At 52.7% G+C, this 26,728-nt stretch overlaps 1 protein-coding gene across 1 annotated transcript in view; it reads right to left on the bottom strand.

Moving 5' to 3' along the window:
* Window positions 1–207: 207 nt before the first annotated feature.
* DDX4 (DEAD-box helicase 4) overlaps window positions 208–26,728 on the bottom strand; it is a 44,347-nt gene continuing 17,826 nt past the window's right edge. Inside the window, exons 6-20 of the mRNA XM_054575298.1 lie at window positions 26,638–26,697; window positions 21,197–21,277; window positions 20,128–20,169; window positions 18,629–18,676; window positions 18,477–18,524; window positions 18,109–18,251; window positions 17,340–17,492; window positions 15,872–16,026; window positions 13,789–13,918; window positions 12,305–12,471; window positions 9,395–9,540; window positions 2,346–2,445; window positions 1,241–1,511; window positions 987–1,097; window positions 208–285 (exon numbers count right to left, since the gene is read on the bottom strand). Coding sequence (XP_054431273.1) covers window positions 208–285; window positions 987–1,097; window positions 1,241–1,511; window positions 2,346–2,445; window positions 9,395–9,540; window positions 12,305–12,471; window positions 13,789–13,918; window positions 15,872–16,026; window positions 17,340–17,492; window positions 18,109–18,251; window positions 18,477–18,524; window positions 18,629–18,676; window positions 20,128–20,169; window positions 21,197–21,277; window positions 26,638–26,697 — 1,733 coding nt within the window. The remainder of the gene's footprint in view (window positions 286–986; window positions 1,098–1,240; window positions 1,512–2,345; window positions 2,446–9,394; window positions 9,541–12,304; window positions 12,472–13,788; window positions 13,919–15,871; window positions 16,027–17,339; window positions 17,493–18,108; window positions 18,252–18,476; window positions 18,525–18,628; window positions 18,677–20,127; window positions 20,170–21,196; window positions 21,278–26,637; window positions 26,698–26,728) is intronic.

The raw sequence follows: 26,728 nt of genomic DNA, 5'->3' as shown, positions 1-26,728 counted from the left end.
TTGTATCAGGAACTGCAATGCTGTAACTTTCAGCATTTCGCGTAACTAGTCAGGAAGGACTTTTCTAAGGCTGGGAGTAAGAACAGAATGCAGGAGATATGTGAGTATCGGGTTTCACACTTCCGTTAACAACTCAAAATCAAAACTGTCTTCTTCTGTTACTGAAACCGCACCGCAGACGTGAAGGTTGTGAAGGTTGTTTGAGCTTTAATCCCATGACTCTTCGTCTACAGGGTTAGGAACTTGTGAAGAGGAAAACCCTGCTGTGTTCAAAGTGCTCTTGCCCTGGTAACTCTTCGAGAAAAAGAAAAAAGAAACACTTAACTGTACGGCAGCTTGCACTTACCCGCCCCCTGCACTTACCCGCCCCCCCGCACTTACCCGCCCCCCCCCCGCACCGACAGCAGGCACGCGCTGCCCCCCCAGCCTCCCAGTGCCGCCAGAGCACCCCCGCCCACCAGCCACCCACGGACAGGCCCAGGGCACCTGCGGGGTCTGCCTTGCACCAGATGTGCCAAGAAACGAGCTTTAAACCAGAGTCCCGGCACGCGGAGGAGCCCGGAGCTCTGCGTGTGGTGCGTCCGTGCAGAGTCAGCGGCCCGGGCGGGAGGGCGAGCGGGTGCTGCTCCTGTCGCCCCGGAACCGGCACACCAGCAGAGACGCACAGCCCGCCGCTCCCGTGTTTCACGTGGGGCGGCAGTGCCGTCAGAATGCCCGAGGCGGGGAATCCCCACCGAAAGCTCACCAGTTGCCGCAGGGACTTTAAACGGGCGGCACGTCTGGGAAAGGAGGGCGTGTCGGCTACAACCTCCACATTCCCCCCTCGCCTCTAAGAGCACAGACGTCTGCGTGCAGAGAGCAGGGCGACCTCTGGGAGCAGAAGTAAAGGCCCAGACAAATGCCGACGGTTCTTGTTCCTTCGCAATTCCAGGCACATTCCCGAGGAAAGGCCAGAAGCCACGGTCTGAGCTGTCGCCTCCACCCACCTTCCTGGTGTCCACGGACGCGAACACGCCTCCCCGCGGGCTCCCGCTGAAGCCGGGCGCACAGGCGCTGTAGGCGATCTCCTCCAGCCACGCTGGCACGTCCTGCTGGGCCTTTGGGACAGACGGACCGCATGCACAGCACGCCCCCGGCCTCGCCGACTGCAACGGCCCGCGCTTCCGGACCGGACGTCGGTATGGGACGCCTCCCTCCCAGGTGAGCACACCCGCCACTCGGCTGCCACTTCCCCACTTACGTCGGACAGCACTTTCACCAGCGGCTGAGCCAAAAGCCGGTCGGATTCAGGATCGAAGAAGGAGAGCGCCCTGCCAGTGTTGCCGCAGCGGCCGGTGCGCCCGATGCGGTGCACGTACTCGTCGATGGTCGAAGGCAGGTCAAAGTTGATGACATGCTGGACGTTTTCGATGTCCAGCCCCCTGGCAGCCACTGACGTGGCAACAAGAACCGGGCACTTCCCGCAGCGGAAGTCTCCAAGGGCCTGCTCCCGCTCTCTCTGCTCCCGGTCCCTGCGGGGCAAGGGCTCGGGGTCAGGGCGGCTCATAACAAGGCTGGAAGGAGAGCCTTTCGAGTTCGACGCGTGCAGGTTTTTAATGCTAGAAAAAACAGCTACACTGAACATTAACATACACTTCTTACACACCACATATTCTATTGATTCCCTTCGAGCCATCGTTTTATTTATTCTCGTAACACTCCGAGGCTGGGACAGCTGTCCCCGTCCGCAGGCAAGGTGACAGCTAACGCACAGGGCCCACCTGTAAGCTCAAGTGCGGTAAGTGTCACGTCTCACCCATTAACAATCTCTCGTGATGATCTTTCTGGTTTTGAAAAATACAACTATTTGATTAGAATGCTTTCTTCAAAGTACAGATTTTTTAAAAAGCTATCATCTCCGAATTCTACATATTCACTGATTACTATTTCATCTCTACATAGTAAAATACCAATAAAGTTGTGTTAACATGATGTTTTTAAGCACTCCAATTAGAAAAAATGTCGGCCATCACACAGATTTGACTCAGCATAGGAAAAACTCAGGCCCGAGGACCAGAGAACAGGAAGTGAGATCTTCTGAGAAGTCAACCCTCCTCCTGCAGAGGAGTCTCAGACCTTCAACTCGCCCCTCCTGGAAAATGACAATGAAGACGAAGAGTTCAGACGAGGCAACATTAGGCTGCTGCACTGAATTTACTCCCTATTCAATAGCATTCTCAGAATTCCTGGACTCTGTGAATTCTGAGTTGTAAGCCTAGGATTATATAGTCGCGTGTACTCACGTGTCTGAGCAAATGGCAAGTAGAAGTCACCTCTCTACTAGAACACACTGTGAATCTACTCACCCATGGATACTTGTCGTTGATATTTTTTCTTGACAAAGAAAAGTGGCAATAAAATCTGCTTTTTTCTTAGTTTCGACGAAGACCATGGTTCTTTCATTGCCTACAAGACAATGAAACAACAATTAACATCCAAACTGCAACCTGAGACGTGGGAGAAACGGCGGCGGGGGGCAGCGAGCAGGACACCGCCTTCACTCCCTGTGCCGGGACCGGGCCTGGGACCGGGCCTGGGGGGTCTGCGGGACTCACACTTCACTTCCCTCAGGGGTGAGTGTCAACCCCCGAGGAAAGGAGTTTTCTTACTTGCGGGACGAAAACATTGGCCAGCCCTTTGCCCTGGCCGGGCCCCCAGCAGGACGAAGAGACTTGGGAAAGCTAAGTGACGCCCACCCGGCTCTCTCTGTAGCTCCAGATCTGGCCCAGGGCCTTGGGCTCCCCATCCGTAAACAAACGTCTTTGCTCTCTCCCCTCAGAGCTAACCGGTCGCTCATTCCAACTCGACTGCCCACGGTGTCTGTGGAACAGCAGCCGACCCAGGGCTGGCACGCTCTGGGGTGCTTCATGTTCCAGCTTCGTCTTAATTTGAACCTCTTTATGCTCGAAGTACCTCACAGCGATAGATAGAGTGAAAACTAATGACAGCTCTCTCCCAGAGTCCGTCTCAATGCGTCAAAGGTTATTTACTTGCTAACTTAAAAGTATTTAACCAGTAGAAAGCCAAGCCTGAGCCAGCGACTTTTCCACACAAGGCACCTCCCTGTAAGACATTCGAAAGATGGCAGCTACAGCCTCGGTGGAGGGCAGGCCGAGTCACCGCTCCCAGCCCACACCCCCCCGCCCCCCGCTCCCCGCTCCCTATCATCTGGCTTCTGGCTCCATTCACTCAACAGACCTGCAGAGCCTGTCGCTGTCCAGGGCCGTGAGCGCAGCGACGGTGCCCCGCCCCCACTCCCACTGCGGGTACACAGCTAAGCAGCAAAGATGGCATGAGGCGTCCTGCGAAGGGAAACCTCAGCAGGATGAAGGGCCCCAGGAGGGTTGCCTTAGGCTGTGCCTTCTCTAGTCAGATGGCATCTGAGCAGGGGCACGACTGAAATAAGACAGTGCGTTACTCAGACACCTGGGTGAAGACCACGGATGAGGGCCGAGGCATGGGCGTTCTAGATGGGCTCGGAAAAAACAGAAAATGGCCCCCGCGCGGCTCCTCCGTTCCGGGGGGGAGGGAAGAGTGGAAACCAAGGGCCAAGGCGGCGGTGAGGCGGCAGCGGGCCCACAGAGGAGACAGCGGCGAGCAGTGTGGCTGAAGCAGGGCGGGCAGGGACGGATGGAGGAGAGACCAGACCGAGACTAACAGAGGCCACTTCATGCCTGGCCCCGAAGGCCACTGAACCACCTTTTCCTCCGAGCACAGAAGCCACTGGGCTTTCCCCAAAGAAGCAGTAAGAGCTGATCTTTGTTTCAACGGAGCAGCGTGTGGATTCAGTATGTATTTTGATGGCAGAGCCAAGATCAGATGTGTAGTTAGAGAGAGAAATCAAGGTGTGTCTGAGCAGCGAGAAGAGTGGAACTAAGACTGGAGGTCAGCGATGACGTTCGACAACCAACAATCAAAGTGCAACGGCTTCCTGCAGCTCCAAGGGAAGTCTGAAGACACCGTCGTTTTATTCCTGAGAGTCATGATTTTATATTTCATCAGAAACTGTCTTTCAGCAGTTCTGGAAGCCACCTGGCAAGGCGCTCAAGGCCACAGCCGGCTCACCTGGGAGCTGGGGGCACAGCCCCCCACTGGCGCTGTGTTTATCCTCGCTCCAGCGGCAGCGACTGCAAGGCTGCTGTCCCAGTGGGACCCTTGCGCGGTCTCTGTAAGCGGGACAGTTGCCTGTTCTGTTGGCTGAGAAATCATACAGGCTCTGTTCTGTTAGTCTTATCGATTAGTCCGCTGTGAGTTAAAATGGATTAAGGATCTAAAAAGAGCTCCAGCTTTGACAGTTGGATCGTAACGTTCTGTATTTGTGTGCTCGTGCTTGGCCTGTGGCTCATGCGGTTAGACTGAGGCTGTGACCGCTTACGTGCGATTCACAGCAGCCTTCGTCTGCTGTCACGTGTGATCGCTGTGTTGACACCCTACGGGGAGTGTGAACGATTAAATTATAAAGTCTCTTAATTAAAGGGGCTCCATTCTGATTAGTTTATAAATATAATGGAGAAATAACTTACTGAGATAGATACTTCTAAAATTCCCAGGAAACTAATACTTTAACTGTATTAAAGTTATTTTTAAAATTACTCCTACAGGAACTAAATTAGAAACATTTAAGGATTCCAAATTCACATAATTATGTTTTTTTAATCCTTCCCCAAGGATACATTTACTGATTTGAGAGACAGAGAGACACACATCGATCGGTTACCTCCCCCATGAGCCCAAACTGGAGACTGAACTCCCAACCTAGGCATGTGCTCTGACCGGGAATCAAACCCGCGACCTTTCGGTGCATGAGATGAAGCTCCAACCAACCAAGCCACACCTGCCAGGGCCCAAGTTCACATAATTAATGAGATCTTTGATAAACAAGACTAATTTAATAACTTTGGTTTAAAAAACACCTATGTCTTTTCTCCAGTTTATCAAGTGTTAAGTGCACTACAAACATGTACCTCATTTTACTTGGGTTTTTCTTGACATGTAGAGGTACGCCAGTCAATAAACTCACATCCTCCATGACGCTTCAGACTAGGAAAACATTACTCTGCTCAACTAAATGTACTCGTTATTCAAGAGTGTGCCCTTCAGGGTGCCATCTCCATCATTTCCAAGGCCTTTATTTAGCTTCGACGACGTGGAGCGCGCGAGTGGGCGGGCGAGCGCGGAACACAGGACAGGACCCTGCAGCGTCAGTGACCGAGCACAGGCCTCTGCTCTTCGCTTCCTGTTTTCACATCCTGCCGAGGGGCGGAGCCTGTGAGTCACATCCTGAGAAGTTCACTTCTGCCGCTTGAACCGCGTGAAAGGAGCGTGCAGCGGAGAAGGTTGCGCGGAAAGCTCACACATCTCGGTCGGGAGCCACAGCGGCATGTGTGACATCTCTCCATTGTCCGTCCTGCCTCCGGGTTTCTCTATGAAATGCAAGTCACGGTGCTTCCAAGTTACATTTGGCCTAAGTGGCTGAGATTATACTGAGATTAACAGTGACAAGAAATAAAAATGCTTTTGTTTTTCAAGGAAAAACCCCCACAAAAACAGCAGCTTTCCCTAGGTTGGCGCCTCTCAGCACTTGGGTCCGTGGCCTCTCAGAAGTCTTCCGGGAACATCACCGATTCCAAAGGGCTTTGGCGGCCTGGGTCATGACTGCTGATGCTCGCCATGTTACACACGAAAACCCAGACCCTGCAGAGCGCGTCAGAACGTACTGCACTGGGAACGAATAAGCCTTCGTGTACGTGAGGAAACTGCCGCCTCCCCGAGCCACTGAGGGGACCCATCAGAGGCGCCCGCCGCTCTGGGGGCAGGAGAGCACAGGGCGGGGGGCCGCGCCTGGAGCGGGACTTGCCTGGGGGAGGCTGGTCATATGTGGGTCTAAAGAGCAGCTGTGAAATGTGCTGAAAGTTTGGCAAAATGCAATCATTCTAGATGGAACTGCGTCTTCATTTGCTGTTTAATGCCTGTATTTACAGTAAGAAAGGCTAGTCTTTGGTGTTTTGTGTGTGATCAGCCCATGTTGCACAGGGTGTGTTTGTCTTTGACTATTGAAAGGGAAGAGCCAAGGTCCCGCCTGGGGAAAGAGCCGTCACTCTTCGCAGCCACGTGTCCCCCCCCCCATTCCTTTTTCAGTGCTCCCCTGGCACTGAGATGGGGACACGGATGGCTTCTCAAGCACCCGTCACCCTGCACTAATCGAGTGTTCAGCTTGCCCCTGAAGACCTCCTGATTTTTTGCCTTTTTTAGATCAGAACACACTTTTTAAAAAAAAATCCACCGAAACTACTTTTGAGGTTTTCCAACATTATTAATACATTTCAAAAGTGCACACTTCAGGGAAACACCTGGAGGTGTGTGAGTTTCCTCGCTGTCCACGGCGCGTCATTCTCTCTGGGAGGAGCAGAGTCCCCGGTTAGGCCTCGGCCCCACCCGGCGCAGCACGGAGCTGCTGCGGGCTCTGCACCCGCCCACCCGCCCCCTCCGCCCCCCTGGTTTCTCAGGGGCCCCGCTCAGTCCACCGTGGACCTGTCCAGCCAACATGCTGTACTCCTCAAACTAACATGAGATAAAGCTGAACGTCAACTGTAACTGACGGAAACCCAGAGTGTCACAGGAGGCCTTTATTCACGGAAAATGAAAGTTTCACAGTAAAAAAAAAAAGCAGCACCTACCCAAACAATCATGAAATGATTCTGCGTAGTTTTCACGAATTCATCAGGCCTGAAGGCGCCTTGCCCAACAAACAGCACTGCTGCCAGTCATAACGCCCCTCACTGCATAAAATGTTGGTTCGGTCACAGCCCTGCTCCTTTCACAATCTGGGTCCTGGCCCTGCCGGGCCCAGCGGGGACGCGCCGCGGACACGCCACGCAGCCCGCACTCAGCAGCGCCCTCCCGGGCCGCACGCGCGCATCTGCGCAGCGCGGCCCGCCCCGCCCCTCGGGGGCCCCGGAGGGGCGCACTCCGCACTGCGGCTCTGCCAGCAGGCCCATCGCCCTGTAGCGATGTGTCTGTCGCTTGGGGACGAGGACCTTATCAGCTCTATTTTGCATATCGCAGAAGCCACCAAATTCCCTTATTGGGAGCATTGTTCCCATTAAACCATCATTAAATCCTCCACGCTTAACAATGGTCAGCAATACACTAACCACAAGCATCACGTCTCTGTCAGCTCTAGCCTGTTTCTTTTGTGGCTTGCCTGACGCTGCACTGTGAGCTTCGGAGCGTGTCTCTTCAACCCTGAGCTCGCGGGGAAGGGCGGGGCGGCTGCAGCGAGCCTCTGCGTGGCAGAGCCAGGGCCATGGGGCCGAGGCCCCAAGCGGACGCTGCTCCGACAGCTCCAGGTCCTCTCCCTGGGCTGAGCAGGGTTTCCCGGCGGGTTCCGGCAGCCGGTGGAGTCATGAGTGTGGACGGCTAATAGGTCCATGAAGTAAGAGTGACATAAAAAATTTGGGGACCTTTATAAGCGAGGCGTTCACTCACATTTCTAGGTACTGCAGGTAAACTATGGTAGAGAGCTTCTTAGACTTAGTCTCTGTCCTTCAGATGGCAAATAAGGAAGCCTGTAAAAGTTTAATCTTAGATTTCTAATGAAAACATCCAGATAGAAGTTAACTTTAGTAGTTGTTCCATAACGTGCCACTGCAGATTTGCAAAGCAAACTCAAGGAGGCCTATATTGTTAATGAACAGTCTTGCTGCACTTACGCGAATCAGGCAAATGTGATGAGACCAGCAGCTTCGCAGTGACGGAGGACCATCTTGGAGGCCACCGTGACCATGGGGGGCGGGGGCGGGGGGTGGGGACTGCCCGGGGAAACCGTGCGACATGTCGATGTGTAGGTGTTAACCAGTTTCACATCTGCCTGTGAGTTCATTTTGGCCTTCCTGACGTATGTTCCTCAAATTCTCCTAGGGACTGGCTGTAACAGCTTACTAGTTTTCTGGGTAATTAATCTCAAAATTTTAAATTAAAATCATGAAAAAGGCAGCTGGTTATATACTGCTATGAAATAATGAAAACTGAATTTTAAAGGTAGAAGGGGAAAGCAGATTTTAAGTTAAAAATAGAAAGGACAAATTATATGAACAAAAACATGTGAAATCTGAGGGTATGTTGGATGGATATTCCATGCAAAGTGAAAAAATGAAAGCAACCAGACACTGACCCAGGAAGCACCTGCCCGCGTGATGGATACCGAGGCACAGCACTTGCACGCCAGCCTCACAGCGTTCTTTCTCAAAGGCATCCCGGCCCTTCGAAAACTCTCTCCATTAAGAGTACCCTCAAATTGTATTCCGCTACCCATGTACAGAAACGTTAGGGTGATTAACTGGAAACGTGCTCTGATTTCGACACACCCGGCCGACCTCGCGGCGCCCGGCGCTTCCACGGCCGCGCGGGGGCCCGGCCGCTGTTCTGAGAAGGGTCTGGGCGAACACGGGTGAAGCAATGAGAACACTGTGCGGTTTGCTTTATGGGCCACAGTGCGTGTCAGGAAATGTCACGAAGGAAACCAAATAAAATTTCTCAAACACAGGATGAGTGAGTATTCGGTCTTACAAGTTTTTTTATATAAAGACTAGAAACCTTTAAAAAGTGTTTCCTAAATCCACTTCTTTCTTTCGCCTGTTTTTGGACACTAGATGGTTTCCTGCCGTCTCATCTCCCGTTCCCCACCCGTGAGACTGACGCCCGGACGGACACAGGGCCGCTGCCGCGGAGGCCGGAGGCGGGGGCAGCCTGTCTCGTGCCCGCGCCGGGGAGGCAGCACAGAGGCCCAGCACGGCCCAGGCACAGGCTCTGGCTGCCTCAATCAGGCGAAGAGATACATGGCTTTCCACAAAAACTGGTTTTGTTGGGGAGGGGACTAGATCTGTCACTGGTGTTGTGAATAAGCAGAACTGGACCCGTGTGCCCCCCCCCCCTGAAATGCCCTGACCCAGGGGTACGGGAGGCCTCCGAACGCCAGAGCCGGGAACCAAACACAGGGCAGCAGCTCACCCTCAGTGGGACAGAGTTCGACATCAAGACACATTACTAAGCCTTTCTATTGTCTAAGACAGAACCAAAAAATGTCCTGTGGAAACAGTTTTCAGTAAAATACTCTTAAGCAAAGTCTCAAGTCCTTCCCTTTTCTAAACTTTATGAAGGAAAAAGGACTATACTACTATATAATTGTAAATGATGTGTGATTCAGAGAAAGCATAACCATAAAAACCCCTATAAAAACAGCTTTAGGAACAAAGGAAATGAGAAAAAACTTACTAAAACTCACACCAAACAATTCTTACAGTAATTTTTGAAAATCAAAAGCATGAGGAGAAACGACCACATCGGCGAGAGGTACCTGTGTCTCGCAGAACGTCGACAAGCTTCTCCCTCTTCGCGTACTGGCCGACCTGCAGGACACTCTGCTGGACGTCCGTGCAGGCTCCACCCACTTGTCCGACAGCAACAAACAAGTAGTTCGGCTTCAAAAACTCCCCGGCCAACCTCAAAAGACAAAGGTTATTCCTTAACTTATCCTCTTCCATTAACACCTGGAACATCTGCTGAAATCCTGCAAGTGTGACTGCAATAGTAATCAGATGGTAACATCTACCATGTGATAAGGTGAACACCTGTATCAGCCAAGTACTACTTTCAAAGATCAATATAAAATGTTAAGGTATCTGCAAAATACCTAACTGCTAGTGAAAAAGTCTGTGTCAAATAATGGATATGGCAGTACTGGCCAGATGCACTGACCATGCACAACGGCACACAACGTGCGTGTAACAGTAATAAACAGAATGCACAACCGTATACAATGGGTATAGCAACAGAGAGTATGCGCAACCATAGAAAAGGTGCAATGAACAACGATAAAAACTATGTTAGACAATGTACTATACATACACACACCAAAAACAGGAGTTTGCTAAACGAAAATGGACCTCAGGCCACAACAAGCAGGAATTTCTGTGAGAGACCAAAGCGTGCGTTTGTGGACGCTGTTCTGTCCTGCACTCACGGCCTTCACCATGTTAAGTGCCGCTGGTTAAATGACTCAAATTCGCACGAACTATTAGGAGAAACCAGACCTCAGGTCAGGGCCTCTCATGCCACAGCGCACAGAGAAAATCGTATTTGTTGAGCAAAACCGGGCGGGGTCGGGGAGACAAGATGTGAAGGGCTCAGAGGCGAGGCCAGGACAGACAGTGGGCATTCGCCCCCGTGGCCGGGGTGTCGGCATCTTGACACATTCAAGGTCAGCCAGGGGCTTGGGGGACGGAGAAGGGGACCTGCCCGTTTCAGCGCAGAGGAGGAGGACTAAAGGGCAGGTCCCACTCTACCCCGGGCTTCCCCCCTCCTGTGCCGCTGCCCCTTGCTTTCCAGCCGCTGCCGAGAGCTCCGTGCACACAGTGCGCAGCCTCGGCACACCCGGGACCTTCAGCGATCGCTGCTGGCGCTGCGTGCCCCTCGCCCGTGCTCCCCATCCCCCGCCCCCGGAAAAGTCTCCCTTTCTATCTGCTCCTGCCAGAGTTGAGTCCCTCCCACCCAGGCACGGGCCCCAAAATCGCTTGTGACTCTTGACCGTGCGCCACACCTTGCCCTCCCCAGGCACCTCGCAAGGCTTCGCAGCCGCACACGCCGTGCAAGGCGCCGGGAGGACAGAGGTGCTGTGACGGTCTTTGCCTCTGAGGGGCTCGCATCAGGAGGATAAACCGTTACACAAGAATGATTGCTACTCCTTTTAAAATACATAATAGCTATGTGTTCTAATTATACACTGAATATTTTAATATTTATTTTAATAATCTAGTGTTACAACAGTTAGCGTCTGCTGAACACTTACAATATTCCAATAAGTGTGCAAAGTGTTTTAAATAGTTTAAAATTATGTCTATTTGGAAGACCCTCCAAGTTTGAAGCCTGATCTGAGGGAGCAGCGAGTCAGCGTGTGGACTGGCGGGGGGCAGGGGGCGCCCCACGCAGAGGGCGGGCGGAGAAGTGCCAACAGCGAGCAGGGACAGAGGTCGCCTGGCCCGGCCGACGGGGAGTCGTGTGTTCTGTAAGCCCTCGCCTGAGGACGTGTTTATTGATTCTCGGTGGTGGCACACATGGCCATTTGGGCTGGTGGTAACCCAGATACTGTCCTATTTCAGGGTGAGTCGGAAAACAGATGGGCAGACAGCATGTCACTTGCTCGTTAGGTGGGAAATTGATAAGAGTGGTTCCCACAGATGATGGAGGAAATGGAGGTATCCTTAAGATGCCGTGTAAGTATACGAAACTCTCAGTTTATGTGTCACTAAGAAACAAACTGTGCCCGCTGACCGAATGCTTTCTTAGGACTTAGCTGTTTCTCCAACAAAAGGCTCTTTTTAACCTTACACACAAACTTTTAAAATCCTGGTAAGTGAACAGACTGATGACCTGCTCCACTCTCTGAGGCGTGGCGTGTACTGACCCCACGTGGCTTCCTGTTGGACCAGCGGGCCACCTCACAGCAAGGTGGCCCGCAGGACGCACCGGGCCACCGCCCCCAGAAGCTGCCCCCCGACCCCGACAGAAACGGGCACGTCCGCTGGGGAAACAGCCCGCGGGCCAGCTTGGAATGAGTCTCTGTGAGGCTGGCCCGTCCTTGGGCAGGGTACAGGGGCCCCGGGGCGCACGTGGGCGTGGGCGTGGCCCCGGCCCCACATCCGCACTTCGCGCCCCGCAGTGCCCGGTTCCGCGGGTCAGGCGGCCTGTGCACCCAGGTAGGGAACAGTGCCGTGGCTGACGGCAGCGGGGGTCTCGGGAACCACACGCGCCCGCTGCAGCCCGTGCTCCTCGGCCCCGTGGCCAGGGGCCCAGCGGGCAGTGAGACACACCACAGGGACGCGGCCTCTGACCCCAGAGTCCGGCAGCCTGCATGTGCCACCGCTGGCATGCCAGCCTCCTACCAAAGGCCCCGTGCCCCCAAGTGCTCTCATTCCGATGGGAAGAAAAAGTGCAACTACAAAAACAACTTCACTTAGTTAAGTGCTTATCGAACCCTAGCTGGGTGCCGAGCTGGAACGCACACATACACGTTTAATAAAACGCACTGCTGATTCACAGCTGGGAACAAAGGTAGGAAACACGGAAAAATGTGGTGCACTTTTTAGGAATACACCCGCTTTTCAAACTATCTTAAAATCTTAAGTATCAGGGAAGCAGGATGCCCGCATCGCTTCTGCTCCCATGAAAGTGTCGTGCTCTGCAACTGTCTTTGAGAGGGAAAGGCTACCTCTGAATTTCTTCTGGGAAAGTCGCGCTGAACATGAGGGTCTGGCGCTGCTCCTTCGATGGCATTCCTGGGCAGGAAATTAATTTCTTCATTTCTGGCCCAAAACCCATATCCAGCATGCGGTCGGCTTCATCCAAAACTAAGTATTTGACTTGTCTAAGGCCAATCTTTAAGGATATTTTCAAAGATTAGAGAATACACAATGGTTAACATTAAACTAAAATATTCTTCACAATTCCAACTATTAATACAGTGTTAAGGATGAAAATTAGAAATCGGTGCATAAAATGAGAACTGTTGTGCCCAGATAACACTATTACTGTTTATTTCAGTTCTCCATTTTCTCTAATGTTGTAAAACATTTTATACGTTCAGACTAAAAGAAACGGAAACATCTGGAGCAATACTGCACAACAGACTGTAATTACGTAAACATTCAGTATCTTTGCCACCTCGTCTACCAGCCACACCCCGTGAGCTCTCAAGCCCTCGCACCGTGGCTGACCTGCCGGAAGGGCCGACTCTTCGACTGCCGGCCGGTTTTAAAGTCAGAGAGCCACGTGGGGCCAGCGAGTGCTGTCCGCACGGCACAGGTCTCGGCTGTGCTATCTGAGCAGGTCAGGCTCTTTAAGAAACAAGAACTCCTAAGTGACCGACAACTGCAGACGTCTTATAAAACGCCCGTTTTTTCTAACTCCTCGAAACCCATGATAAAGTCTCCATTCTCTCGTCTCTCGGAAACAGCTGGGACACGCCTCTCCCCGTGACCAGTTTCTGCTATGAAAAGCAGCGCGCTTTCGCAAAAAGGAAATGAGTGACTTTGGTACTAGCACAGAAAATGTTTAGTGGGGATTTCTCTTGGTAAGCATTCTAAGAAAAGTGTGTTGATGCACAAAGAGCATATTTTGATAACCCCTTTATAGAAGAGCTAAAAAATAAATAAATGAAAAGCAAATCACGTTCATAAAAGTGAATTTAACGTGCTGATTTGAAGTCTTAGAAAATTAACAAGTGAGTGCTAAGGTCACTCCCACACTTAAACAGGAGACAAAATTACTGCCGTCGAAGGCTTTCTTCTGGAGCGGGGCAGCGGGAAGATTCCATCAATGCAGATATGAAACCGTGCAAGAGCACTTCCTGCCCGCTTCTCCCACTGCAGCAGGGAGAGGCTATGAATTCTAAAATCACACCCGGAGTCTAATGCCAGCCCCTCTGCTTATTAGAGCTAACTGGGGGATTTTTTAAAAATAAATTACACTATCACACCGAGTTTGTTTTCCCAAGTATGAAACAGAAGCTCCTATGTATCTCCTGCTGAATGATCGTAAGAACTATGTAAGAACACGTTCCGAGACGCGAGGGAGGCCTGCCACACCGACGGCTGCAACGGCGCTCGGAGAGACGCCCCGTCCCTGCACCCGGTTCCCATTCCCCACACAGAGAGACCGACCCCGCAGCTCCACCCACACGCCACCGGGGCCCACCTTTTCTTTGCTGATGATGTCCATCAGCCGCCCGGGGGTGGCGCACAGCACGTTACAGCCCTGCACGATCTGCCGGACCGAGTGGCCGAACTGCGTGCCCCCGTAGACGACAACAGCTCTTACACAAGTCCTGTGGACAAGAGAAATAAATGTCATTTTCTAGTTATTTGAAAATTACACATTTGTTTCTAACACGATGTAAAACAAAATCCATAAAGGAAAAACTACTACATGCAACAATCTTTAAATAAATTCTTCCCAAGAAGTTGTTGACAAACAAATGAAAAACTATGAAGACGTATTTTGTTACCTATCTGATAAAGGGCTCTTCAAAAACAAGGATGAACACTACGACCCCCACACAAAAATAGGATAAAAACATGGACAAATGGCTCATTAAAAATACAAATGGCTTTTAAACATTTTTTTAAGCTCAACATCATTTTGAAGAGGAAAAGAGACGGGCCGGGCTGGCCCAACGTCTCCCCACAGGCGCGGCAGTGCCGCCGGGGCTGGCGCTCAGGAGGTCGCGGACGGCACCCCACACGCGGAGCCTCTCCGCCACCTTCCACCCGACGGCCGTCCCGGCACAGCCCCAGGCGGGCACCTGCCCTTCGGCTCTGTCCCCACAATGGGCAAAGAACAAGAGTCATTGCCAACGCTATTTTTAGTATCAAAAGACTGAAAACTGAATGTCTAACAAAGATGACAAAATTAGTTTCATTTCAAATGAACTGATTTACACAAAATAAAAGATTAACAGCTTCTATATAAGAAATTCTAAAACTCTGTAAAGAAAAACACTAAGATTCCCACAGATAAACTGGATAGTTAACAAGTGGATAATTCACAAAGGGAATTATTAAGCATTCAAAAAGTAGTTCAATCTCTTTATCAAATAAAGTTTACCAATGAGGACACCTGCAGTGGTTTAAAGTACGCACCCAAATTCTTCCTCACGCTTTCCTTCCGGCCACTGGGGCTCCCACGCCCTCCCCGGGCGCGCAGCCTCAGCGGCCGCACGGGCACCCACACCTAGCAGAGCCGGAGCCTGGCTTGGCGCTCTGCTCCCTGCTGTCCTAATTCACTGAAGTTTTGAACAAAAACCCTGTGTTCTCATTTTGCATGAGCTCCAGCAAACTGCACAGCCAGCCCGGAGTAGGGATTGAGGCTCAGTGACTTCTCAGTGACACACAGAATGTGACAAAAGTGCGACCATTTTATACCACAGAGGCCGTCCAGTCTGCTCCTCGCCCCCCCTCACCGACCCTGCCGTCCACGGGACGCCGCTGCCGTGCCCACGGGACAGTCAGGCATCCATCCGCCGGGGCCCGGCCGAGCCCCCGCAGGCTGCAGTCCTCGGCCACCTCTTGTCTGCAGCCTCAGCAAGACCTCACACCACAGACACACAGCTGAACTGTCCCCCGGCGCCCAACCCCCAGGAACCGGGAGGTTCCAACAGGCGCTGTCCGAGCAGCTAAGTTTGGGGGTGAGCTGCCAAGCAGCACCAGGCAGAGAACAGTATACACCAAGTGCCGGCGAGGTACACGTGGATGGAGTGCCCCCCACAACGGGCAGAAACGCGCCCGGGTGCAAGCTCTCAAGTAAGCGCGTATCCTTTCAACTAAATGCATTAGAACACACTCTGAGGAAATACATTAAATAGAAAAAGCGCAGAGCAGCTGTTTGTTATACAATTATTTAGAGTACCCCAAGTTAGAAACAACGTGAATGCCCTAAAATAGGGAAATAAAACATAAACACATGGACAGTCGTAAAGTCATGAGAAATTAGGTCTGATTATGACATAAGCAGTTTTCCATATTTATGTGTAAAAAACCCATAAAATTATTAGGGACACCCGTGTTCATTTTTTAAATTAAAAGCTACCAGATAATACACCAACATGTTCACTACTTTACCATCCAACTTCTATTATCATCTAAATTTTAATAAGCATGTTTGTTTTTAAAGTGAAAATAAGCAAGGGTTCCATAAATAAGATTATGAAAAAGAACACTGCAATCAAGTAACCCCGCCGCCCCGCGGGCCGGCCGGGAAGCGCGCCGGGGCGCACACTCACCCGAAGGAGAACTTGCGGGCCTCCAGGAAGATCTGGTTGACCAGCTCGCGGGTGGGGGCCACGACCAGGCACTGGGGCTCCTGCCGCTCCCGGAAGCGGCTGGCCGTCACACCCTCGCGGAGCAGGTGCGCCAGGATCGGCAGCAGGAACGCGGCCTGCAAGTCAAAGGGGTCGCTGCCAGCTCGGCGGGCGCCGGCCCTGCCGCCTCGGGCCTCCTGCCCTTCCGCTGGCCAATTCGCAGGGACGATGGCAGTCGGCTTCATTTCAGTGGCGTTTTAACACTTAGGTCTTTATGCCCATATCGGACAATGTGAATGACTGGCGAAGACAACCCACCCTAGCACACACGGCTGGTTCTCCATCAAAAGCACACCCCTGGGCTCACAGATCAGGGCGTGGCAGCTCCCTCACCGGGGAGCACAGACGCGACTGGGTGGGACCCGCTGCGCTCAGCGGCTGGGCCGAGCCTCTGGGGCAGCGCTGCCACTGCCACTCAGAACGCAGGGCGCGGGTGGCCCGCGGGCAGAGCACAGCCCCGGGAGCCACACACCGGGACACGAAACACGCCACCCTCGGGGCGGGGCCAGTGGAAGCGGGGAGAAGGGGACAAATGGTGACGGAGGAGGCTGGACGTGGAGCAGCGAACACACAGTTCCATGTACAGATGCTGTGTTACACAACTGGGCACTTGAAACCTGTGTAATTTTACTAACTAATGTCACCTCAAAAAATGCAACAAAAAGGAAAAAATAAACACACCTCCCTTATGGAAATTACGTCTGGCAAGACATTTTCTTTGCCACAGCATCTCATTAAGCAAATGAGACACTATTTGCCTGGGGCCCGTACATCAGCGGCCCCCCCACCCGCACACACCTCACCACCTTCCCTGCGCTTCTCCCGCGGCGGCGGCGGCGGCGGCGACCGAACCGCGTGCCCCGAGGCGCGGGTCCTGGAAGTGGCGGCCTGAGGCCCGCCTGAGGCCCCTCTGGGGGAGCCCTGCCTCACCGACGGACCCCCCCCCCCCGGGGCGACCCTGGAGCTGGCCCCTCCCATCGAGTCCTCCTGAACCGGCACAGCCTGAGGTCACTTCCCAGGACGCTTGAAGCTGCTGCTCGTTCTTTTGACCCCCAACTGCAGCAGCACCTCACGCAAACTCCTCCCTCTGTGTTTCACAGCCTCCAAGCCTCCGCCTCCATCATTTGTTTTAGACCCTGCCATGGTCCAGCAGGGGTGGGACACACTTGGGAAAATTAAACATCTACGAACTGCAAAATTACTCTAAAAATAGTTTGAAGTTTTTTCTTTAGAAGTACAAAACCCCAAGAACACCAGAAATCAGAAGCAAACACAAATACTGAAGACAGTTCATTGACATCATCTTCAAACCTTCAATCCAACAAAGAGACTCAAGCTACTCGGGAAGAACCAAAGCTGAACCACCGCCCGCCAGCGGAGCGGGACTCACCGTCTTCCCCGAGCCGGTCTGCGCGCACGCCATCAGGTCGCGCCCCGCGAGGATGATGGGGATGCTGTACTTCTGCACCGGTGTGAGCTTCGTGTAGCCGGCCTTGGCGATGTTGTTGTTCAGCGTCTGGCAGAGGTTCGCTTCCTCGAAAGTCTAGAGAGAGGGCGGTCATTCGATTCCACACACAAGGGCAGACCAGACCATAAACAGTGTTCCATCGGAATCACTTCGAAGTTTTTGTTAGTTCCACTTTACTTACCAGTGTTACTTTATTGATACGCCCCACTCAAGGCAGTGACGAAAACCTGTGCGTCACTTGATACAATTAGGGACTAGTTCCTGTGGACAGTGGTTCTAAGGACATTTTTCTTCTCCCTTTAAACATTTCATCAGTAACAAGAGCTCCTGATCAATAGGGACTGCGACCCCCACCAACGCCTTAAAAAAAACCCACGCCTTTAAGGCACTCTTTCTCACATACATGGGAAGCAGAAACCTTGAATCTTTAGAAATACTATCCTTTTTAGTAAATTCAAGTCAAGTCCTCATCCTGGTTTGGAGAAGTGGGGATGAAACACAGTAGCCTCTCTTTCAATGTAGCAGTGAATACTATTGTACACGGAAGACATGGTTCTAAATTTCCAACCCAACACACTAGATAGTCTGATAAAAGGTTTATACTCTTTAATATTAACTTACAGGGATGCACCGTATATTTTAAAACCCAAGTCTGCCACGCAGTCCCAACAGGCATGAGTGTCACACTGACCAAAATCGCCGGGGGCGCGTTGTGCCCAGACACCTCCACCAGGATGCTGTCGTACTTGTCGAAGTTGATGCCCGTCTGGTAGTGCGCGAAGATGGAGCCCTCGTCCTCGGGGGGCGGCGGCGGGATGTAGGTCACTTTTGGTCCTTGGCATTCAAGTAATAAACAGAATCTACATTACAGGACTAGAAGAACCGTTAGAGGAAAACAGACAAAAACTGACCGAGTCAAATTTTAAATACTGTAGAATTCCCCAATATTTACCGTTAAAGTTTTCACTTCAAATTTTGAAAAGTTCTCTGCATTTAAATATTCTGCATGCTCACTGAGCGTCAAAATGCATGGTGTGAGTCACATGGAACTTCACGTACCTAGAGCGTCACCGCCTTCTGCTCCTTCGGCTCCTGGCTTCCAAGAATCTTAAAGGGAATCAAACCCAGAAAGAGAGAGATGGTTTTTAAAAATTGAGGGTAAGAGAACTCTCACTATACAAATCAAATACTTTATCTAAAGTAAGACTTACTCTTTCCAGAGCTTGTTATTACTTCCTCATTTAAGCCTTTGTAACCACCTATTAAAGAAACCCAGAGTGACAATCATGCAAGACACAAGGCCGGGCACGTCTCCATTTGCATTGCTTTTCTTCAAAGAGAACAGGTTCTACAGGCGGACAGATGTCTTTAAAGTCCACCTGCACAAACAACACTTGTGACCGTTAAGAGACGCGGAACCCCGCACACTCTAAGCTTCCCGAGTCCGCAAATGCTGCCACTCCGTTCCGCCTTCGCTAGGTTTTCTTTAAGCCGTTCCTTCTATATCCCAATTGCTATGTCCCTCAGCAAAGATATTCATCTTCTCGAAGGAACCACTCACTCACCACACTGTGGTGTCCCCACAGCCCCCTAGGACTCAGAGTAACGGGTATCCCAGGGAAGGACAGAGAGGACAGTGAGCCAGGCCTGCGCTCCCACGTCCTCGCCACGGCGTCGCACGGAATGCGGGGGAGTGCCCGGCACGGAGCTGGAGACGCCGCTTCCCCAGGGAAGCTCGGCGGGGACCCGGCACCCGGGCCGGCACGAGGGGCGGCGGGGCGGCTGCCCCCTGCCGGGCACTCCCCCTACTTCTGAGCCCAGAGGAGCAGCGGGCGCCCGGCGTAGGCCACACGCACCACTGCCCCCGGCGGGAGAGCCTCCTGGCCCAGCTTCCCAGACGTGGCGGCTGTGCAGGCGGCTGCTCCCCGTGCGCCGGGCCCTCCCGCATCAGGGCATCAGGGCCTCGCCGCAGCGCCGCAGCCGGCCCCCATGCAGCGTGGCCCTGGGCTGCGCCGGGGCCACAGAGCTCACGGGGCCTGAAGTTTCACACGGGGCCTCTGAGCGTCCCATCCACAGAAAGGTCTCGCAGTCCTTTCTCAAACGGCACGGGGCGTCTGCAGAAGATGCGGGTTAACCGGCCATTAACAGCCTCGTTCTGGAGCAGAGAGCCCAAGACTCGGGCGGGTGCTGAGCGCACTCAGGCTGACAGCCACCATCCTGCAAGCTCTGCTCTTTCAAGAGTCGAGGAGGCATTTTAACTTGTACATGGCATCTGAGCAGTTACAACTCCGAGGGTGCTTTTTACAGTGCCAAGCCACACTGAATGTGTCCCTCTATACCAAATCAAACAACTGTACCATAAGGAAAAATATACTATCTTAAATTAAGGATTTGCCCACAGAGATATCTCTCTACCCTCAAACATTTGCACAGCCTCCCATTTTAAGGTCCTAGTATTTATTAAAGGTATTTACTGATACACTTCAGGTGATTTCGTTTGTACATATTATAAGTGACGTGTCAGGGAACCACCGTGCACTGGTATCGGACAAACAAACCCACAGCACGTTGACTCGCCCCGGGGACAGGCTGCGCTAACGTGTGCTCCTCAAAGGACGCAAAAGCAGAACCGGCTGCCTCTACCTCCAGACACAAAACTTGGATTACAGTCCTCGTGACCACTTACAGGGAAGCCAACGGAAAAACCCACCTCGTCCACCTCCGCTTCTGCTTTGAAAAATGTCACCATTGCCTGTAAGACATTGTTTTGCAGAATGTTTAGAGAAAAGACAGTTTCTCCTCAAGCCCATGAACCACATAGCTATTTCTATGCAAATACTGAGTCAGTCAGGATTCCTAGTCCCCTCATCCATCCACCTCTTAAACCTACATGTAATTTAAACCTTTTTCTCATCCGAAAGCTTTGTTTAAAGATTTCATGTTTAGATATGTTTAGAGTAGTTTCAGGGTCACAGCGAAGCTGAGAAGAGGTTTCCCACACACCCGCCGTCCCCACGGCTGTCTCCCCGCATCATCCACACCCCCCGCTGTGGTTCATTCTCACAACTGACGCATCTCCGTCACCACGTCACCCAGAGCCCGAGGGTTACAGGAGGTTCGCTCTTGGCGCGGGACATCCCGAGGGCAGGGACACGCGCGTGCCCACTGCGTGTCACGCCGCCGAGTCCCGCCGCCCTGCCCGCCGATCCCGCCCCGCCGGCCCCGGGAAACCGCGGACCCCTGGGCCCACGGCGCTCCCTTCCCCCCGGTCACGCGCCTGGGGCCAGCTGGCACGCGGCCTTCGCGGGCTGACGGCTTTCGCCCGGCAACGTGCGCCTAAGGCTGCTCCGCGTTCGCTCCCAGCCCGGCAGCTGCTTCCGTTTTGGGGCTGAACCCTAGGCCATGGGCTGGATGCACCGCAGTTTATTGACCCGCATTTGAATGTTTTTCATCAACAATGGTATTCTTATTTCATTTTCTCCTTAAATCCCCTAACTCAGAATTCCTCCTTTGAAACCAATGCAAACTTCATTTCCTTCCTCCAATTAAAAGTACAATTCATATCTCAAATTTCCTGGTAGATAAGAAGAAGAAATAATTCTGTGTACAAAGCTAATAAGGGAGGCAAAATCGTCCATGTATTTTTGCCCACAGATCTAAAAAGCAGAGAAAATTGCGGGCCGAGCTCGCGTCCTTTGCCACATACAGTGGGTTTACTATTTCGAGAGCTAAGAGCCCATGTGAACAACGGCTATTCGGCCATGAAGTCTCTTTCTTACCTGTGCCACTTAACGCTGGTCTCCTAGATCCAAAAAGGCCACCAGTGCGCTGTGTCCCCTCGTCATGATCATATTCACTGCCTAGATTTGTAGAGGATAAAATCAGATTGTCACTTTTAAGAAGTTTTTAAATCATGATTTAAAAAAATCAACTTACAGTGCCAGAAATTAAAAGATGTGGGGTAAAACAGTTTAACAAGAATCAAGTATTTTTCTAAGTACCGCACAAAGGATTTCTCCACAAATTATCTTCTCCAACCTCAAATTACTTCCCCCCAATTTTTATCTTACTGAAAGCACTGTATAGACGTGAGGGCCAAATGCTCTGTGGAAACAGGACACGGCACATGGAGGCGTTACATGGCCCCCGACGCGGTCCCGGGCCTGCCCGGGCCTGCGCGCTGGGGCGGCTTCTCCGGAGCAGCGGCCCTCGCCCGCCCTGGGCCGGACCCGCCGGGTCCGTGTGTTAAAAGGCGGCGATTCTCTGCTCTGCTGTGCGTCTCGTGACTCGTCCTGACCAATTTACGTGTTTAGCTTCCAAAACCACCGATCTGTGCTCCGCTGTCAGGAGGGGCGCACCCTGACGGTGACTTCTGAGGACGCCGCCTCAGCCCCGGGGAGTGGCGGCCGGAGGCGCTTCAGGCAGGAAGCCTTGCCCGGGACAGGCGTGCTGGGAGACAGCGCCACGGAGAAGGCCTCGGGTAACGCCGGCCGCGGGAGCGAGGCTCTACGGCACTTAACAGCGCGCCGCAGCGAGGAGCCGAGTCGCACAGACTTCGCCAGCGTGAGCGGGCGCACTCGGGAAGGTGCGAACGGCACGCGCGGGGCCCCGCCCGGCTGCCCGCGCAGACCCCTCCCGCTTGGGGCCGCACGCGCCCTGCCCCCCACTACTCACTCGGGCTCCCCAGGCCGGCTCCCGCGCGGCAGCCCCGGAGACTCCCTCTTCCGCCTCGCCTGGACGGCCCCGAGGCTTCCGGGTCGCTTCCGTCTTGGTAGGCTAGAGTGGTGCACACACAAGGGCCGCAGGAAGCGGAGACAGTGGGGGACACCGTGGGCTAATGTAACTTAAGCCTCGCATACTTCAATGACTTTACATAAACATTTTAAGGCATTAACACGTAATTACCAAAAAGAAACACCATATTTGACCTATCCATGTTTAGATTTACTAGTATAAATAGATAGGGCTACAGGTTTTTTTTTATACCCACTGCTTGCTTTGGGAATCAAAACTAAAAATGATTAAAAGGAAAAAACTGCCACAAAATATTGAAAGTAGTGAAAGTTGCCACAATTGCATCACGAACAGGACTTCCAGTCCACAGGCGGATTAAGTAAATGTCCGCACAGATTGAACACATGTGTCGCTCCAGGCCACTCGGCGGCGGGCGGGGACGCAGCAAAGTCTCAGCCCCCAGGCACACCACGCGGCGAAGACTCCTGGCGCAGTTCCTAGGGAGGCGGCAGGACCGCCAGCCCCCCCAGAGAACGGCGAACACCGCACTCAAAACACGGGCATGTCAGCACATACAAAGTCTGATGATTTCCTGCTATAAACAACACATTTTCAACTCAACTAAATACCAAAAAAAATCAGTACAAACAGTTCGAGTAAAATGGGACCATGTCTGGGGCAGAACAAGATAAAATCAATACAAAGATGCCAAATTGGCAGAAATCTTTTATTTGAGATCTACTTTGTGAACTTAGGACTATTATACCTAAAAAAACTGATCAATAATAATTCTGCATGTGACATTTCCTGATACTGAATTATACGTATTTTTAAAGCCTATTTATAAAACGGGACAGAACTAGTTCCAAGCAGTTTCCGGGCTCCGCGTCGACCCCCTAAGCCTCGGCCCGCGCCCTCCATCTGCGACACCTGACCAGCACTCACGCCCACTCTGTCCTTCCACATTGTGTATCCGTCTGTGCCTCTCTCTAAGAAACCCTGTCCGAACTTCTCTAAGAAATCTTTTGACCCGTTTGTCTTTAGGCACAAGTTGTGTTCTTGTGTGTACCAATGAAAGAACATACGGAACTCTGTGCGCATTTAGAAAGTCACAGAGCGAGCGCCTCCAGTCCCGCCTCACGACCGCCGCGTCCCCAGCCCGCCCGGCGCGCTCGCGCGCCTGTGGCCGTCCTGCCTCCCTGCTCCGCCCGCCCCGGGCGCGCTGCCCACCGGCACTCGGAGCGGCTTCCCACCTCCCACCCTCACTGCGCGTTTACTGACTAGGTGCTTATCTTCGCTCCAGGCGTTCAGCTTCACTCCCGAGCTCCAGGGAAGGGCTCGCAGAAGGCGCCCTTGCCCAGCCGGGCTGCGGGGCTCTGGGAGCCCACGCTCCACTCCCACCGCCGGCGGCTCCACGGCGTTTGTTTCTTCCATGTCCGTTAGCTTTTGTGCTTCCTCTACCAAGTTCTCTTCCTCCTCCAAGTTGAACACTAATTTCTCTTCTAATGGACGCATTAAAGGGAGTAAAATTTCCTCTAAAAGATAGCTTGTGTTAGCTATATCCCGTAAGGTTTGATATATTCCATTGTTATTGTCATGCAGTTCTAAATACTTCCGTATAAACTGAATAAACTGAGAAATGCAGCTCCCAAACCAGAAGGGTTAGGCTTTTTGATATTGATTTCTGCTATTACTCTTTAACAAGAGGCCGTGGTCTTGATAGAAATTCTGTGGTATTTTGAAACTTTCTTTTGGCCTTAACAGATGGTCAACTCTATGTATTCTTCCATATACTTTCGAGAAAACAGTATATAGTTTATATTTGGGGGGGTATATTATTCCATACAGAGATATTAAATCAAGCCCAGTAACTGGGATTCCATCTTCTATAGTCTTATTCCTCTTCATTCTGTTCAGTCTATCAGTTTTTGAGGAAAAAATAGTTTAAATCTAGAATTAAGGATGTAACTAGGATTTTCAGGTTTTTCTTAACATTTTATTTTTGCTTTATTGAAGCAGCACACTGTTAGAGTCAAACCACACTTGGAACTGTAGTGTCTTCCTAGTGAACATGCCTTTCATCATTAAATAATTTTGTGTCACTAATATGTCTGCCTTAGGGTCTATTTTAACTCCTATTTCTGTATCAGCTTTTTTTGGTTAATTAAGGACATTTATTCTCTTTATTTTCAGTCTCCATTAAAGTACATTTACACATGGTTACTGATGTATATAGATTTTTATTTCGACTCTTGTTTTGTGTTTTTGTCTTACTTTTTCCATGTTTTTGTGATCCTCTCTGTCCTTTTAGATTTCCCCAACTCCTAAATTTTCTTTTATGCTTTTACGGTTACCCTTCTGTTTCACCACAAATATTTGAGGAACATTTAAATTGTTTTCAACCTGCACTGCCTCCCCGGAGCCCTGCCCCCGCCGGACGCCCCCATGAGGGACTTACGTTCTACGCTGTCCCTTTTCTGATCACCCTTCAACTTTACCACGTTGAAGAAATCATTAAATTATTTCAACTCATTCTTCTTGCTCCTGAGCTGGCAAAAAAGAAACCTTAAGTCTTTCCTTTACTAGTATTTCACTTCTTTCGAGTTGGTAAAACCCCTGAAGTAACCGTCATTACTCTCAGCTTGCACCTTCATTACTCACTCAGGGTCCCCAGTATGTTCACCAACGTTAAAAGCTTTACTCCCTGACGAGGCTCACTCATCACTGCTCTCTGCTTCGGCCTCCCTCCTCAGCTCCCTCCTCGGGGCCCGGACACTGCCGGCCTTTCCGCGGTGGCCCAGGGCACTGGGTGTTGTGCCCGCGGGGTGCGCCTGCCCCCGACACAGGCCCACCCCAGGGCCTTCCTCCCCGCCCCCCCGCCGCCTTTTCCATGTGCAAACTTCTGCTCTCAAGCTACTGGTCTGTCACAGGTGGACCTTCCTTCCCTCAAGTTTTAAAGATCTTTCTATCTTTGTAATATTGTAATTTCCACACATGCCCAGGGTGTGAAAGAATGTGTTTGTGTTTAATTTGCTCAAGACTCGCGTGCCTCTTCCAACGGTGTCACCTGTTCTTCTTGGACAGACACCCGCCCCCGCCCCCGCCCCGGCCCCGTTTCCCCTCAGGTGCCCGTCGGCCAAAGCTGGCGGCAGCCCCGTGCTTCCCCGACTGAGAGCTCCCCAGACCTGTCCTTGCAGGCACGGGGTCCCCTCGCCCGCGTCTGCCCTGATGGATCCACCACCACTTGTTTCCGCTCTGTCCTGCCCTGCACGTCCGCCCTGGTGCCCTCGGGTCTGCCCTCCGGGCTGAGCCAGCGGCGGCGTGGCGCCTTGGGGCCTCTGGCGCCTACTGCTCCGTCCCCGCACAGCAGACGCACCCCGGAGCGTGCGGGCCGGCTCCAAGCACGCGAGGGGCCTCACAGCGGAGGTGGGGGCGTGGCAAGGACGGGGGTCTGCAGACTGACGTGCTGCACAGCCTTTTTGTTTGAAGGTGGGGCAGAGATGCCACGTACCCTACAGGCTCTTAAAAATAATTATCTCTGTTAAAGTATATCCAAGGTGAAGTGCGATACAAGTAAAAATACACGAACTAAGCCGATACCTTCAATACATTAATCTTTTTAAATGCTGAAGACAGAAGTCACTAAAAGGTATCATGTTAAACTTTTCTAAAATCACGAACCGCACACACACCAACGTCAGAAGCAGCTCCCCCTGGGAGGGGAGCGGAAGGTGTAGAGGGAGGTCGGGCCCCCCAGGAGCCCTCTAACCCCCCCCCCCCCACGGCTGCGACTCAGGTGGAGCGCGTCCCCGCAGGGCTGGGACGAGCGCCAGGAGAGCGTCTGTGGCGGAGTCGCCTGTGCTCTTCCGAGCTACGGAGACACTGCGGAACCCACCCTCCAGGCGCCGCTTTCCCTGAGACAGCACGGGCACACCTCACAGGCGCCGCGAGCCCTGGCTGGTGCAGCTCAGTGGGCCGGGCGCCAGCCTGCGGAGCCGGGGGTCGCTGGTCCCCTCTGTGCCGGGGCACAGGCCTGGGCTGCGGGCCGGGTCCCCCGTGGGGGGCAAGCAGGGGGGCACCGCACATGGGGTGCTCTCTCCCTCCTTCTCCCTCCTTTCCCCTCTCTCTGAAGAGAGGCAGATAAAACCTTTTTAAAAAAGAACATGAAGGCCCACGAGTCCTCGCGGGAGGTGCGCTCTGCATTTCACGGTGGGGGCATCGGCGCTGCGACGAGGGGCTCCCCCAGTGCCCCGCCCCGGCCCCGCAGGGCCCGTCCTGCAGAGCTGGGGGACGCCCCGTGGCCACAGGGAGCGGAGAGGGGACACTGCCCGAACGTCCGCCCGAGGGCAAACCGCACGACTCATACGCCACAGGGCTCCTCTTCGAAGGCCCCCCGCCCGGGTTTCCCCTTCGTCCGCCTCCTCCAGAATCAGTGTAACCGGGGCGGGGTGGGCCCTGAGTGGGGACCACCGCACGCGGCCCTCACCTCCTCTCCTGGAGAGCCCCCTGCTCCGCGCCGGGCCGCCCTCAGCGTCGCTGCCGGGCTCTGCAAGGGAAATGTCGCAGGTGAGTGGCAC

Source organism: Pteronotus mesoamericanus, unplaced genomic scaffold (genome assembly GCF_021234165.1).
Source record: "Pteronotus mesoamericanus isolate MK-2021 breed Mesoamerican mustached bat unplaced genomic scaffold, CSHL_Meso_final contig_29, whole genome shotgun sequence".
Classification (NCBI taxonomy): domain Eukaryota; kingdom Metazoa; phylum Chordata; class Mammalia; order Chiroptera; family Mormoopidae; genus Pteronotus; species Pteronotus mesoamericanus.
This window is presented reverse-complemented; position numbering and strand designations above follow the sequence as displayed.